At 47.4% G+C, this 17,434-nt stretch overlaps 1 protein-coding gene across 1 annotated transcript in view; it reads left to right on the top strand.

The window, feature by feature from the left end:
- LOC144592277 (EF-hand calcium-binding domain-containing protein 6) overlaps positions 1-17,434 on the top strand; it is an 88,277-nt gene that overhangs the window by 43,304 nt on the left and 27,539 nt on the right. The window contains exons 9-10 of the mRNA XM_078396806.1: positions 2,572-2,637; positions 14,902-15,012. Coding sequence (XP_078252932.1) covers positions 2,572-2,637; positions 14,902-15,012 — 177 coding nt within the window. The remainder of the gene's footprint in view (positions 1-2,571; positions 2,638-14,901; positions 15,013-17,434) is intronic.

The following is a 17,434-nucleotide window of genomic DNA, read 5'->3' as shown; positions in this document are numbered from 1 at the left end:
GTGTCCTTTTTAGGGGTGTCCAGGTTGATTCAAGAACTTTTGATAGTTGTGGGAACTCCATTTGATAGGAGAGATGTGTGATGGGCCTTGTTTGTGGGCAGAAGATAATAAATTGTAGTGGCACAATTTTCGTTTGGTTTAGTTTAGTTTAGTTTAGATTAGAATAGATGGAGGTGGCACTGTGGCACAGCGGTAGAATTGCTGCCTCACAGCGCCAGAGACCCGGGTTAGATCCTGACTACGGGTGCTGTCTGTGCGGAGTTTGTACGTTTCCCTGTGACCTGCGTGGGTTTTCTCCGGGTTCTCCGGTTTCCTCCCACACTCCAAAGGCGTACAGGATTGGTATAAATGTAAGTTGTCCCTAGTGTGTGCAGGGTAGAAACATAGAAATATAGAAAATAGGTGCAGGAGTAGGCCATTCGGCCCTTCGAGCCTGCACCGCCATTCAATATGATCATGGCTGATCATCCAACTCAGTATCCCGTACCTGCCTTCTCTCCATACACCCTGATCCCTTTAGCCACAAGGGCCACATCTAACTCCATCTTAAATATAGCTAATGAACTGGCCTCAACTACCTTCTGTGGCAGAGAATTCCACAGAATCACCACTCTCTGTGTGAAAAAAAACGTTCTCATCTCGGTCCCAAAAGACTTCCCCCTTATCCTTAAACTGTGACCCCTTGTTCTGGACTTCCCCAACATCGGGAACAATCTTCCTGCATCTAGCCTGTCCAACCCCTTAAGAATTTTGTAAGTTTCTATAAGATCCCCCCTCAATCTTCTAAATTCCAGCGAGTACAAGCCGAGTCTATCCAGTCTTTCTTCATATGAAAGTCCTGCCATCCCAGGAATCAATCTGGTGAACCTTCTCTGTACTCCCTCTATGACAAGAATGTCTTTCCTCAGATTAGGAGACCAAAACTGTACGCAATACTCCAGGTGTGGTCTCACCAAGGCCCTGTACAACTGCAGCAGAACCTCCCTGCTACTATACTCAAATCCTCTCGCTATGAATGCCAACATACCATTCGCTTTCTTCACTGCCTGCTGCACCTGCATGCCTACTTTCAATGACTGGTGTACCACGACACCCAGGTCTCGTTGCATCTCCCCTTCTCCTAATCGGCCACCATTCAGATAATAGTCTGCTTTCCTGTTCTTGCCACCAAAGTGGATAACCTCACATTTATCCACATTATACTGCATCTGCCATGCATTTGCCCACTCACCTAACCTATGCAAGTCACGTTGCAGCCTCCTAGCATCCTCCTCAAAAGTGTCATCCGCAAACTCTTGATTGCTCTAAAAGACTTCCCCCTTATCCTTAAACTGTGACCCCTTGTTCTGGACCTCCCCAACATCGGGAACAATCTTCCTGCATCTAGCCTGTCCAACCCCTTAAGAATTTTGTAAGTTTAGTACTAGTGTATCGCTGGTCGGTGTGGACTGAAAGGCCTGTTTCCGCCTGTATCTCTAAACATAACTGAAAACCTAAATGAGTTTATTTTATTGTCACGAATACCATGATTTATGCTTCAAACATCCAGGAAATGCACGCGGAATTCTTCCGTCGTTTTAAACCACTTCAACCAATATTGATCGGTGAACCGCAGAGATCAAACCAACTCAGAGAGTAGAACTTTAAAGCATCAAGTTGTTTAATTGAAAGTGACCAGGGGTTTGCAGGGTACTGACGTTGATCGAGAGTGTAAGAAAATAACTGCAGATGCTGATACAAATTGAAGGTATTTATTCACAAAATGCTGGAGTAACTCAGCGGGTCAGGCAGCATCTCGGGAGAGAAGGAATGGGTGATGTTTCGGGTCAAGACCCTTCTTCAGACTGATGTCAGGGGGGCGGGACAAAGGAAGGATACAGGTGGAGACAGGAAGATAGAGGGAGAACTGGGAAGGGGGAGGGGAAGAGAGGAACAGAGGAACTATCTAAAGTTGGGGGAGGTCTTTCCAGGTGAGACAGAGGTTCACCTGCACCTCTTCCAACCTCATCTATTGCATCCGCTGCTCTAGATGTCAACTTATTTACATCGGCGAAACCAAACGCAGGCTCGGCGATCGTTTCGCTCAACACCTTCGCTCAGTCCGCCTTAACCAACCTGATCTCCCGGTGGCTGAGCACTTCAACTCCCCCTCCCACTCCCAGTCTGACTTTTCTGTCATGGGCCTCCTCCAGTGCCATAGTGAGGCCCACCGGAAATTGGAGGAACAGCACCTCATATTTCATTTGGGCAGCTTGCAGCCCAGTGGTACGAACATTGACTTCTCCAACTTTAGATAGCTCCTCTGTCCCTCTCTTCCTCTCCCCCTTCCCAGTTCTCCCTCTATCTTCCTGTCTCCACCTTTATCCTTCTTTGTCCCGCCCCCCCCTGACATCAGTCTGAAGAAGGGTCTCGACCCGCAACGTCGCCCATTCCTTCTCTCCCGAGATGCTGCCTGACCTGCTGAGTTACTCCAGCATTTTGTGAATAAATACCTTCGACGTTGACAGAGATATAATCGACAAAAAGTGCACTTTGGTTCTTCTCACTGCTTCTGTTCTTTACTAATTGCAGCAAAATCGACAAGCTGGAGATGAACATCATCAGTCAGCAAGAGTTCCGAGCTGCCATCGAGAGCAGGTATGATCCGACAATTCACGGCTTCATCATGGATAGGAAATGTTTAAATGCACACAACATGGGCCAGCTTAGATAGGGTATCTTGGTCGGCATGGAGGTGCTGAGCTGAAGGACCTGCGTTTCAAGATGCAAGATTTCAAGATTCATTTTATTGTCACGTGTACCAGTTAAGGTACAGTGAAATTTGATTGACCATACAGCCACACTAAGTAAAAAGCAACAAGACACACAGCCACATAAAGCAAAATGTCACATAAACATCCACCACAGCGGATTCCACATTCCTCACTGTGATGGAAGGTAATAAAGTTCAACCATCTTCCTCTTTGTTCACCCGCGGTCGGGGCTATTGAACCGTCCGCAGTCGCCGCTGCCGACTGTCCGAGGCCCTCACGTCGGGATGATCGAAACTCCCCGCGTCGGGGCGGTTGAAACTCTCTCCGCGGCATGGAGCTCCCGAGTCGGCCTCTTCTCACCAGAGACCGCGGGCTTCACGGTGTTAAAGTCCACACGCCCCGCGGTTGGAGCTCTCCACAGTCGATCCTCGGCAAAGGATCGCAGCTCTGCGACGTTAAAGTCCGCGCCGCGCCCGCGGCTTGAAGCGCTGGCCCGGTCTCCAGGAAAGGCTGCACCACTCCTCGATGTTAGGCCGCCGTGGGGACGGAGATACGACACGGAGAAAAATCGCATCTCTGTCGAGGTAAGAGATTGAAAAAAAGTTTCCCCCAATTTCCCCCCCGCCCCCCACCCCCCACATAAAACAAACCAAGAAACACTAAAACATACTTTAACACATACTTAAAATAATTTAAAAACAGTGGAAAGGACAGACAGACATTGGCGAGGCAGCCAGTGCTGGTGGCGCCACCTGATGGAATGTGTTGAATGATAGACACAAAATGCTGGAGTAACTCACCGGGACAGGCAACATCTATTGCACCTGGCTTCTCACATTCCAGGTGGAGTTGATCTAAACTGTCAAAACCAGTCAAAATGTACAGGAAGGAACCATAGAAATGTAGAACATCTGTTCTACGTTTTCCTTGAGCGTTGTCCCCTTTGATCTCTCGTTTTCACACCTTACCCTTCCATATCTCTGTGTTTCCCTCTCCCCTGACTCTCAGACGGAAGAAGAGTCTCGACCTGAAACATCACCCATTCCTTTTATCCACAGACGCTGCCTGTCCCGCTGAGTTACTCCAGCATTTTGAGTCTGTCTTCGTGTTTATCTTGTCCCTCGACTGCAGGATCGATCGGGTGATCGCTGGTCAATGGACAATAGACAATAGGTGCAGGAGAAGGCCATTCGGCCCTTCGAGCCAGCACCGCCATTCACAGTGATCATGGCTGATCATTCTCAATCAGTACCCCGTTCCTGCCTTCTCCCCATACCCCCTGACTCCGCTATCATTAAGAGCTCTATCTAACTCTCTCTTGAAAGCATACAGAGAATTGGCCTCCATTGCCTTCTGAGGCAGAGAATTCCACATCTCATCTCCGTTCTAAATGATCTATGCCTTATCCTTAAAATGTGGACTCCCCCAACATCGGGAACATGTTTCCCGCCTCTAGCGCGTCCAACCCCTTAATAATCTTATATGTTTCGATAAGATCTCCTCTCATCCTTCTAAATTCCAGTGTATACAAGCCTAGTCGCTCCAGTCTTTCAACATATGACAGTCCCGCCATTCCGGGAATTAACCTTGTGAACCTACGCTGCACGCCCTCAATAGCAAGAATATCCTTCTTCAAATTTGGAGACCAAAACTGCACACAGTACTCCAGGTGCGGTCTCACTAGGGCCCTGTACAACTGCAGAAGGGCCTCTTTGCTCCTATACTATGGTCATTGCAGACTCAGTGGGCCGACGAGCCTGTTTCCATGTTGTAACCCTAAATCTAATCTCAACTAAACTATTCTTACTCTTATCTCTTCCTCATTAGGTTAATCCATTGTTTCACTTCAGGTTTTTTTTTTCATTACTTCGGATTACACGACAACCTTTGCATCATTCTGCTGTTTAGCCCTCATTGTTGCCTTTATTGTTGTACTTGGCAATACCATGTATACTACTTACACTGTGAACAAGGAATGCCAACCCACCCTTATATGACAATAACCTCATCTAAATCTGAATCCTTACTCTGAAGAAGGATGTCGACCCAAAATCACACCTATCCATGTTCTCCAGAGATGCTGCCTGACCCGCTGAGTTACTCCAGCACTCTGTGAAACGTCACCTATCCATGTTCTCCAGAGATGCTGCCTGACCCGCTGAGTTACTCCAGCACTCTGTGAAACGTCACCTATCCATGTTCTCCAGAGATGCTGCCTGACCCGCTGAGTTACTCCAGCACTCTGTGAAACGTCACGTATCCATGTTCTCCAGAGATGCTGCCTGACCCGCTGAGTTACTCCAGCACTCTGTGAAACGTCACGTATCCATGTTCTCCAGAGGTGCTGCCTGCCCATTGAGATACTCCAGCACTTTCCTGTGTCTTTCTTTACCAAATGCAGCATCTGCAGTTCCTTGTTTCTACATTATGACTGCTCCAATGTAAAATCTCCTGTAGTTATGCCGACTTTGAAGATGTTCTCCTTCTTTCTCTGACAGGAGTTCTGTGTGACCCCCTCTCACTGCTCCCCCACTGTGAGTCTGTGGGAGGGTCCTGACCTGAAACACACCCATCAATATTCTCCAGAGAAGCTGCCTGACCCGTCGAGTTACTCCAGCACTTAAAATATTTTTTTAGTTTAGTTTAGTTTAGTTTAGAGACTTTAGAGATACAGCGCGGAAACAGGCCCTTCGGCCCACCGACCATCAATCCCCACACATTAACACTATCCTACCAAAGCCAATTAACCTACAAGCCTGTACACCTTTGGAATGTGAGGGAAATCTGGAGCTCCCGGAGAAAACCTACATACGCCACTGGGAGAACGTACAAGCTCCGTACAGACAGAACCCATAGTCAAGATCGAACCGAATCTCTGGCGCTGTAAGGCAGTAACTCTACCAGTGCACCACCATACCACCATGTCCTCATGTGTCTTTTCTTGTATCCTTTATGATCATCCGTAAACTCCACCTGATTCAACACGCTAAACTAAACCAACCCAACCCAACCAAGCCAAACAAACCCAACCCAACCCAGTCCAGCCCAACCCAACCCAACCCAGCCCAGCCTAGCCCAACCCAACCCAAACAAACCCAGCCCAACCCAACCCAGCCCAGCCCAGCCCAAACCAACCCAACCCAACCAAGCCAAACAAACCCAACCCAACCCAACCCAACCCAGCCCAACCCAACCCAACCCAGCCCAGCCTAGCCCAACCCAACCCAAACCAACCCAATGCAACCCAACCCAGCCCAACCCAACCCAACCTAGCCCAGCCCAGCCCAAATCAACCCAACCCAACCCAGCCCAGCCCAGCCCAGCCCAAACCAAACCAACCCAACCCAACCAAACCAACCCTACCCAACCCAACCCAACCCAGCCCAACCCAACCCAGCCCAGCCCAACTCCCACCCCAACCCCAACCCCAACCCCAAACCTAACCCCAGCCACAACCCCAACCACAACCCACCCCACCCCATCCCCAACCCCAAACTCAACCCCAACCCCAACAACAAACCCCACCCCAAACACAACCCCAACCACAACCCCCACCCCAACCATTATATTGTGTAAGAAGGAACTGCAGATGCTGGTTTAAATCGAAGATAGATACAAAAAGCTGGAGTAACTCAGCGGGACAGGCAGCATCTCTGGAGAGAAGGAATGGGTGACGTTTCGGGTTGAGACCCCTCTTGTTGTCCCAAGCTCCCCACTAGGTGGCAGGTTAGTTCTTCTGCCGTGCCGACAGGGGATAAAGGAGGTGGTGGTTTAATTGTTCAATGGTGTCAAGAGTCAAGAGTGTTTTATTGTCATGTGTGCCAGACAGAACAATGACATTCGTACTTGCAGCAGCACAACACAATATGTACACACAGTACACTGTAAACTATATCATAAATGAGAAAAAAAAGTTCAGTGTGTGTATATATACATATACATATGCACACACACATATATACACACATAACTACACACACACACACACACACACACACTCACTCGCTCACTCACATACACATACACATACACACACATATGCACACACACATACACACACACATACACACACATACACATACACACACACACACACACAAATATATGCACACACGTATATACACACACACACACACACACACTTATATACACACACATATATGCACACACACACACACACACGTATATACACACACACACACCCACTTATATACACACACATATATACACACACACACCCACATATATACACACACACACACACACACATATACACACACACACACACACACATATATACACACACACAATTACACATATATATACACACACACACACACACACATATATACACACACTTATATACACACACACACACACATATAGACACACACACATATATACACACACACACACACACATATATACACACACACAATTACACATATATATACACACACACACATATATATACACACACACACACACACACACACACATATTTATACATACACACACATATACATATACACACACACAGACACACATATATACACACACTCATACACTGATACACACATTATATCCACACACACACACAAACGCATACGCATAAAAAACACACAAACCATAATAGTGCAAAAAGACAATGGTTGTTTATTGTCACGACAGCACCACACAGTGAGATTCTCTGCATAGCTCACACGTGCACGTTGACATATTTTGGTGCCATTTACAAAAGAAAGGTCCAATTGACTATTGACTATTGACTACTATTGAGTTACACCGGCCCCATCCCCGAACTCTACCTCTGCTACATCGACGACTGCTACAATAGACAATAGACAATAGGTGCAGGAGTAGGCCATTCAGCCCTTCGAGCCAGCACCGCCATTCAATGCGATCATGGCTGATCACTCTCAATCAGTACCCCGTTCCTGCCTTCTCCCCATACCCCCTCACTCCGCTATCCTTAAGAGCTCTATCCAGCTCTCTCTTGAAAGCATCCAACGAACTGGCCTCCACTGCCTTCTGAGGCAGAGAATTCCACACCTTCACCACTCTCTGACTGAAAAAGTTTTTCCTCATCTCCGTTCTAAATGGCCTACCCCTTATTCTTAAACTGTGGCCCCTTGTTCTGGACTCCCCCAACATTGGGAACATGTTTCCTGCCTCTAATGTGTCCAATCCCCTAATTATCTTATATGTTTCAATAAGATCAGCCCTCATCCTTCTAAATTCCAGTGTATACAAGCCCAATCGCTCCAGCCTTTCAACATACGACAGTCCCGCCATTCCGGGAATTAACCTAGTGAACCTACGCTGCACGCCCACCATAGCAAGAATATCCTTCCTCAAATTTGGAGACCTCTTGTACCCATGCAGAACTCACGGACTTCATACACTTCACTTCCAATTTCCATCCTGCCCTTAAATATACCTGGACTATCTCCGACATCTCCCTCCCGTTTCTGGACCTCACCATCTCCATCACAGGAGACAGACTAGTGACGGACATCTACTATAAACCCACTGACTCGCACAGCTATCTGGACTACACTTCTTCCCACCCGGTCTCCTGCAAAAAGTCTATCCCCTACTACCAATTCCTCCGTCTACGCCACATCTGCGCCCGGGATGAGGTGTTTCACACTAGGGCGTCAGAGATGTCCTCATTCTTTAGGAAACGGGGCTTCCCCTCTTCCATTATAGATGAGGCTCTCACTAGGGTCTCTTCTACATCCCACAGCTCCGCTCTTGCTCCCCATCCCCCCATTCGTAACAAGGACAGAATCCCCCTCGTTCTCACCTTCCACCCCACCAGCCAGCGGATCCAACAACGGGACCCCACCACTGGCTATATCTTCCCATCCCCTCCCCTCTCTGCATTCCGCAGAGACCGTTCCCTCCGTAACTCCCTGATACACTCGTCCCTTCCTACCCAAACCACCCCATCCCCGGGCACTTTCCCCTGCAACCGCACGAGATGCAACACCTGTACATTTACCTCCCCCCTCAACTCCATCCAAGGACCCAAACAGTCTTTCCAGGTGAGACAGAGGTTCACCTGCAACCTCATCTATTGCATCCGCTGCTCTAGATGTCAACTTCTTTACATCGGCGAAACCAAACGCAGGCTCGGCGATTGCTTCGCTCAACACCTTCGCTCAGTCCGCCTTAACCAACCTGATCTCCTAGTGGCTGAGCACTTCAACTACCCCTCCCACTCCCAGTCTGACCTTTCTGTCACGGGCCTCCTCCAGTGCCATAGTGAGGCCCACCGGAAATTGGAGGAACAGCACCTCATATTTCGCCTGGGCAGCTTGCAGCCCAGCGGTATGAACATTGACTTCTCCAACTTTAGATATTTCCTCTGTCCCTCTCTTCCCCTCCCCCTTTCCCAGTTCTCCCTCTATCTTCCAGTCTCCACCTATATCCTTTCTTTGTCCCGCCCCCCTGAAATCAGTCTGAAGAAAGGTCTCGACCCGAAACGTCACCCATTCCCTCTCTCCTGAGATGCTGCCTGACCTGCTGAGTTACTCCAGCATTTTGTGAATAAATACCATCGATTTGTACTAGCATCTGCAGTTATTTTCTTACACCAAAGCTTGATTTACGCACTCGTATTTTTGGAATAAGGCGCTCAAATCTACTGCTGAGGGCATCGTCACCACGACCCACTGGTCAACCTGAGAAGCACATTCAGCAACAGACTGGTCCCACCAAGATGCTGCACAGAACGCCACAGGAGATCCTTCTTCCCAGTGGCTATCAAACTGTTATAAATCTTATAAGTTGTAAACCTGTGCAATTCTCTGCCTCAGAAGGCAGTGGAGGCCAATTCTCTGAATGCATTCAAGTGAGAGAGCTAGATAGAACTCTTAAGGATAGCGGAGTCAGGGGGTATGGGGAGAAGGCAGGAACGGGGTACTGATTGAGAATGATCAGCCATGATCACATTGAATGGCGGTGCTGGCTCAAAGGGCCAAATGGCCTCCTCCTGCACCTATTGTCTATTGTCTATTATATTACCCAAGAATTTTCCAAGAATATGCCATAATTAAATCACGAATATGAAATGAAACTCAAAAATGACTCAAAAATGCATTTACGTATGATTAGCCTACTTATCACTATATTATTGTACAACTCCTCCCCCTCTGTCGTGGGGTAGACTGAGACTGACCCTCCTCCCCAATCTTTGCACATCCCCAATCATTTCCACTCGCCACTTTAATTTCATGTCTCTAGTATCTTGTGTTTTTATGACTATTGGCAGATCAATTCCCCTCCTGGGATCAATAAGGTTCTATCGTATCGTATTGTATCGTGGCCGTGTATATGTTTAACTTGCGCGTTTTTGAATCAGGCGCTGCTTTTCGAGCGTGTAACCCCTAGGTAAAACACATGGAGCCTGTACATCGATTATGACATTCCCCATTGCCTTCAATGCCTCTGGTCAGAGACTGAGGCAGGATCTGATAGAAGTATATATAATTATGAGAGGCTTAGATAGGGGAGACAGTCAGAACATTTTTACGCTTGGTTTAAATACTGGAGGGTGTCGTTTTAAGCTGAGAGGGGCGAAATTTAAAGGATACTAGACCAAGTTGACCCATTGGGCCCAAACTCCTCCTGCATTGGTGCAGCCCCAGCAAGAAGGATATTCTTGCTATTGAGGGCGTGCAGCGTAGGTTTACTAGGTTAATTCCCGGAATGGCGGGACTGTCATATGTTGAAAGACTGGAGCGACTAGGCTTGTATACACTGAAATTTAGAAGGATGAGAGGAGATCTTATCGAAACGTATAAGATTATTAAGGGGTTGGATACGTTAGAGGCAGGAAACATGTTCCCAATGTTGGGGGAGTCCAGAACAAGGCGCCACAGTTTAAAAATAAGGGGTAGGCCATTTAGAACTGAGATGAGGAAAAACTTTTTCAGTCAGAGAGTTGTGAATCTGTGGAATTCTCTGCCTCAGAAGGCAGTGGAGGCCAATTCTCTGAATGCATTCAAGAGAGAGCTAGATAGAGCTCTTAAGGATAGCGAAGTCAGGGGGTATGGGGAGAAGACAGGAACGGGGTACTGATTGAGAATGATCAGCCATGATCACATTGAATGGCGGTGGCTCGAAGGGCCGAATGGCCTCCTCCTGCACCTATTGTCTATTGTCTATTGTCTATGTTCTATCTTTAGATAAATTGAAGTGAAGGTAAACACAAAATGCCGGAGTAATTCAGCAGGGCAGGCAGCATCTCGGGAGAGAAGGATTGGGTGACGTTTCGGGTCGAGACCCTTCTTCTGACTGATGTCAGGGGAGGGGGCGGGACAAAGATAGAATGTAGTCGGAGTCTAGAAGACGTGTGGGAGAACTGGGAAGGGGGAGGGGATGGAGGGAGAGGGAAAGCAGGGACTACCTGAAGTTAGAGAAGTCAATGTTCATACCACTGGGGTGTAAACTGCTCAAGCGAAATATGAGGTGCTGTTCCTCCAATTTGCGCTGGGCCTCGCTCTGACAATGGAGGAGGCCCAGGACAGAAAGGTCAGATTGGGAAAATTGAAGTGAAATCAGGATCAAATGATAGGTTCACTTTTTTTTCATCCAGTCCTTCTTAATGGTATGTTACCTCAGGAAACCTGGAAATATCGTCAAGGATACCTGCCTCCCTGACTGTTCCCCTGTTCTCTTTTCTTCCCTCTGGGAGCAGATGCAAGAGCTTTAGTTTAAAGATACAGTGCCGAACCAGGCCCTATGGCCCACCGAGCCCGCGCCAACCAATGCTTACCCACACACTAGTTCTACCATATCCCAGTTTTGCCTCCTACACACAAGGAACAATTTACAGAATCCAATTAACCTTCAAAGCTGCACATCTTTGGAATTAGACTTAAGGCTTGAGAGATACAGTGCAGAAACAGGCCCTCCAGTCCACCTAGTCTGCGCAAACCAGCTATCACCCCGTACACGAGCACTATCACGATGGGCGGTCACGGTGGCGCAGCGGTAGAGCTGCTGCCTTACAGCGAATGCAGCGCCGGAGACCCTGGTTCGATCCCGACTACGGGTGCTGTCTGTACGGAGTTTGTACGTTCTCCCCGTGTCCTGCGTGGGTTTTCTCCGAGATCTTCGGTTTCCTCCCACACTCCAAAGACGTACAGGTTTGTAGGTTAATTGGCTTGGTAAAAATGTAAAAAATTGTCCCTAGTGGGTGTGGGATGGTGTTAATGTGCGGGGATCGCTGGTCGGCGCGGACCCGGTGGGCCGAAGGGCCTGTTTCCGCGCTGTATCTCTAAACTAGGGCCAACTTACAATATTACTGAAGCCAATTAACCTACAAACCTGTACATCTATGGAGTGTGGGAGGAAACCGGAGCACCCGGAGAAAACCCATGGGGGTCTCAGGGGGAACATACAAACTCTGTATCGACAGCACCTGTAGTCAAGATCAAACCCAGGTCACTGGCGTTGTAAGGCAGCAACCTGAGAATGGGTTACATTGACAGATATCTTGATTAGTACGGGTCTCAGGGGTTGTGGGGAGAAGGCAGGAGAATGGGGTCGAGAGGGAATGATAGATCAGCCATGATTGAATGGTTGAGTAGACTTGATGAGCCAAATGTCCCAATTCTGCTCCAGTCACTTAGGAACTTCTGAAATCCATGCCACCATGCCACCCTCTGGTAGCTACATTATTTTTGTGTTTGTTCAAGCTGAGTTTCTGTTCAATTAAATCATTAAATCTAAGCCCAGATTTCTTTGTTTTTCCTATCCAATGTTGAACAAGAATCGACCCACCCCAGACTTAAGTTTAGAACTTGACCTGGGCGGTGAAGTGGTGCATTGTGAACAATGATGGCTGTCTCTGTGAAATCAATCAACTACTTTTTCAAAAGTTGCTGATCGGATAATTGGTTTATAATTCCTTTGCTTTTAGAAACATAGAAACATAGAAAATAGGTGCAGGAGGAGGCCATTTGGCCCTTCGAGCCAGCACCGCCATTCATTGTGATCATGGCTGACCATCAACAATCAGTAACCCGTGCCTGCCTTCTCTCCATATCCCTTGATTCTGCTAGCCCCTAGATCTTTTAAATTCATCAGTGAATTGGCCTCCACTGCCCTCTGTGGTAGAGAATTCCACAAATTCACAACTCTGGGAGAAAAAGTTCCTTCTAAACCTCAGTTTTAAATGGCCTCCCCTTTATTCTTAGACTGTGTGGCCCCTGGTTCTGGACTACCCCAGCATTGAGAACATTTTTCCTGCATCTAGCTTCTCCAGTCCTTTTATAATTTTATACGTCTCTCTATAAGATGCCCTCTCATCCTTCTAAACTCCAGGGAATACAAGCCCAGTCTTTCCAATCTCTCCTCGTATGCCATCCTCGTGAACCTAACCTTTTCTCACACATTTCTTAAATAGCAGAGTGTCGGGGGAAATTTTACAGAAAGGTCAAATGAACAGTTTCCAAAATCGAGACCTTTCAGAAGATTCAGCATAGAATCTGCAATGTTCTCAATTAATTCCTTTATCGTGAAAGGATGAGACTATCTGGGGCTGGGGACTCACCTTTCTTTATTGCCGTTATTGTCTTCAACCCTATAGCTTTTCTTTCATCTGAAGTATCTGCTGTGGTACACGTACCCCAGTTTGCATTGATGGCGCCAAAGTAGAGATGGTCGAAAAGCTCAAACTCCTAAGAGTCAACATCACCAGCAACACCTCCTGGACCTCCCATATTGAAGCAACGACCAAGAAAGCTCACCAACGCCTCGACTTCCTTAGAAGGCTTAGGAAGTTCGGCATGTTCCCCACAACTCTCACTAACTTCTACAGATGCGCCGTGGAAAGCACTTTATCGGGATGCATCACAGCTCGGTTTGGGAACAGCTCCATCCAAGACCGCAAGAAATTGCAACGAATTGTGGACACAGCCCAGACCGTCACACAAACCAACCTCCCTTCCGTTGACTCCATCTACACCTCACGCTGCCTCGGCAAGGCCTGCAGCACAATCAAGGACCAGTCGCACCCCGGCCACTCCCTCTTCTCCCCTCTCCCATCGGGCAAGAGGTTCAGAAGTGTGAAAACGCACACCTCCAGATTCAGGGACAGTTTCTTCCCGGCTGTTATCAGGCAACTGAATCATCCTACCACAACCAGAGAGCAGTGCTGAACTACTATCTACCTCATTGGTGACCCTCGGACTATCTTTGATCGGACTTTACTGGCTTTACCTTCCACTTAACTTTATTCCCTTATCATGTATCCATATACTGTGTAAATGACTCGATTGTAATCATGTATTAGAAACATAGAAACATAGAAAATAGGTGCAGGAGTAGGCCATTCGGCCCTTCGAGCCTGCACCGCCATTCAATATGATCATGGCTGATCATCCAACTCAGTATCCTGTACCTACCTTCTCTCCATACCCCCTGATCCCTTTAGCCACAAGGGCCACATCTAACTCCCTCTTAAATATAGCCAATGAACTGGCCTCAACTACCCTCTGTGGCAGAGAATTCCACAGATTCACCACTCTCTGTGTGAAAAAAAACATTCTCATCTCGGTCCTAAAAGACTTCCCCCTTATCCTTAAACTGTGACCCCTTGTTCTGGACCTCCCCAACATCGGGAACAATCTTCCTGCATCTAGCCTGTCCAACCCCTTAAGAATTTTGTACGATTTTATAAGATTGCCTTGCCGCTGACTGTTTAGCGCGCAACAAAAGCTTTTTCACTGTTCCTCGGTACGCCTGACAATAAACTAAACACGGGGGGAAAAAAACGAGAAAGAAACTGTGAAAAACTTAGTATGAGTGGGTAACTGCAATGAATAATTTCATAAGCCACAATCCCATCTGACTGGCTTGTCTGCGTTTCAAGGATCTCCATCTATTAGCCATGATAAATGTATGGGCGGGTTGCCCCGGTAGAAGTTCTTTCTTTCTCAGACCAGGAGCCCTCGAAACCCTGATTAACCTCTGATATTCATGTGGTGTCCTTGATCTTGAAGACAGATTTTGGTGACAAAAAAAAAAGTTCACGGCTGCCATATGCCGTGTGGGTTTTTTTGTTGTGTGGCTCGTGCTGACCTAAAAGTGAACTTTGACTGCTCATTTCTTTTCTGCGTTTTATTTCTCGCAGGTTTGGTGTGGAGATTACGGACGAAGAGTTTGAGCTGCTCATTGACAGGATCCCCCTTGATGAAGACGGCAATATCCGCTACCCGCAATTCATGGCCTTGTTTGACTCGAGGTACGGCTTCACTTTCGGCATTTTTCCTTAGACAGTGACAGAGAACACCATATTTAACTCTAATCGTGCGCGCAGGAAGGAAATGCAGATGCTGGTGTGCTGGATGAAGACAGGCACAAAATGCTGGAGCCACTCAGCGGGTCAGGCAGCATCTCTGGAGAGGCGACGTTTCGGGTCGATACGTACAATGCGATACGATAGTCAAGTCAAGTCAATTCTATTTGCATAGCACGTTTAAAAACAACCAAACGTTGACCAAAGTGCTGTACATCGGTTCAGGTACTAAGAACGAACATACAATGGCACACAAACATAACAGCACATACATAAACAGTTCACAGCGCCCCCTCAGAGGGCCTCAAACGCTAGGGAGTAGAAATAGGTTTTGAGCCTGGACTTAAAGGAGTCAATGGAGGGGGCAGTTCTGATGGGGAGAGGGATGCTGTTCCACAGTCTAGGAGCTGCAACCGCAAAAGCGCGGTCACCCCTGAGCTTAAGCCTAGACCGCGGGATAGTCAGTAGCCCCAAGTCGGCCGACCTGAGGGACCTGGAGATAGTGGTGGGTTAGAAGATTTTTGATATGGGGGGGAGCAAGCCCGTTTAGGGCTTTGTATGTGAATAGGAGGAGCTTGAAGTTGATTCTGTTGATAAACTTTGTTTCTCCCAGGAGGGAAATTGATCTGCCAAAAGTCAGAAAAACACAAAATACATGAATCATGAAATATTTTGTTTCGATTAGTTTAGAGATACAGCGCGGAAACAGGCCCTTTCGGCCCACCGGGTCCACGCCGACCAGCGATCCCCGCACATTAACACTATCCTACACACACTAGGAACAATTTTTACATTTACACCAAGCCAATTAACCTACAAACCTGTAGGTCTATTGGAGTGTGGGAGGAAACTGAAGATCTTGGAGAAAACCCACGCAGGTCACGGGGAGAATGTACAAACTCCCTACAGATGGCGCCCGTAGTCGGGATCAAACCCAGTAGTAGAGTTGCTGCCTTACAGCGAATGCAGCGCCGGAGACCCGGGTCAAGTCAAGTCAAGTCAAGTCAAGTTTATTTGTCACATACATATACATATCCTATTGGAGAGAAGGCAGGTACGGGATACTGAATTGGATGATCAGCCATGATCATATTGAATGGCGGTGTAGGCTCGAAGGGCCGAATGGCCTACTCCTGCACCTATTTTCTATGTTTCTATGTGCAGTGAAATGAAAGTGGCAACGGCTGGATTGTGCTAAAACTACAAAACAGAATACAATTTTTTTTTTAACACACAAAAAATAAATTAATACAGTAAATTAAATTAGTCCCTGGTGATATCCGGACTGTTAACGCTCAAATCACCAGGGACTAATTTAATTTACTGTATTAATTTATTTTTTGTGTAAAATTCTTTTTTTCTTTTCTGTTTTGTAGTTTAGCACAATCCGCAGGCGTTGCCACTTTCATTTCACTGCACATCATGTATAAGAAGTGTAAGAAAATATATGCAGATGCTGGTACAAATCGAAGGTATTTATTCACAAAATGCTGGAGTAACTCAGCAGGTCAGGCAGCATCTCAGGAGAGAAGGAATGGGCGACGTTTCGGGTCGAGGCCCTTCTTCAGACTGAAGTCTGAAGAAGGGTCTGAAGAAGGGTCTTGACCCGAAACGTCACCCATTCCTTCTCTCCCGAGATGCTGCCCGACCTGCTGAGTTACTCCAGCACTTTGTGAATAGATCCCTTTTTGGTATATGTATGTGACAAATAAAGTTGACTTGGCTTGACTTGACCCGGGTCTCCGGCGCTGCATTCGCTGTAAGGCAGCAACTCTACCGCTGTGCCGCCAGTGAAGAGTGGAAAGGATTGGGGATGTGCACAGATTGGGGGTGTGTGAGGTGGGGGGGGGGGGGGGGGGGGGGGGGGGGTGTGTGAGGGGGGGGAGTCCGTCTACCCCGTGACAGAAGTCGGGGAGGAATAGTACAGTTTGTTCGCCACAAGGAAGAAGGATCTCCTGAGGCGTTCTGTCCTGTATCTTGGTGGGACCAGTCAGTCTGTTGCTGAAGGTGTCCCTCAGGTCGAAGAAGGTGCCTTCTTCAGACTCTAATCAACATCCCAAAACCGCACGCACTATTTTTCTTTCCAATGCTTGTTTGACCCGTTTACTGTATCTGACTATTACCCAATAAAACCGTGCGCCTCTACTGACCACTCTAATGAGATCAAAAACCTTCCATCGCATTTACCTCAGTTTAAAAGCAGCCAAAATTATGACTTTTAGATTAATGCAGAAATCAATTTCAATTTTGGGATATCACACTCCTTTGCCTGACACAATCAGTGCCTGCAACTGTGCAAGACCTAGTCACGCTTATGTCCATAACATAGACGTAACAGCAGGGCGGTAGAGTTGCTGCCTTACAGCGC

This window comes from Rhinoraja longicauda, chromosome 3 (genome assembly GCF_053455715.1).
Source record: "Rhinoraja longicauda isolate Sanriku21f chromosome 3, sRhiLon1.1, whole genome shotgun sequence".
Taxonomy (NCBI): Eukaryota; Metazoa; Chordata; class Chondrichthyes; order Rajiformes; family Arhynchobatidae; genus Rhinoraja; species Rhinoraja longicauda.
The sequence above is the reverse complement of the archived record's forward strand: the minus strand, read 5'-3'. Positions and strand labels throughout refer to the sequence as shown.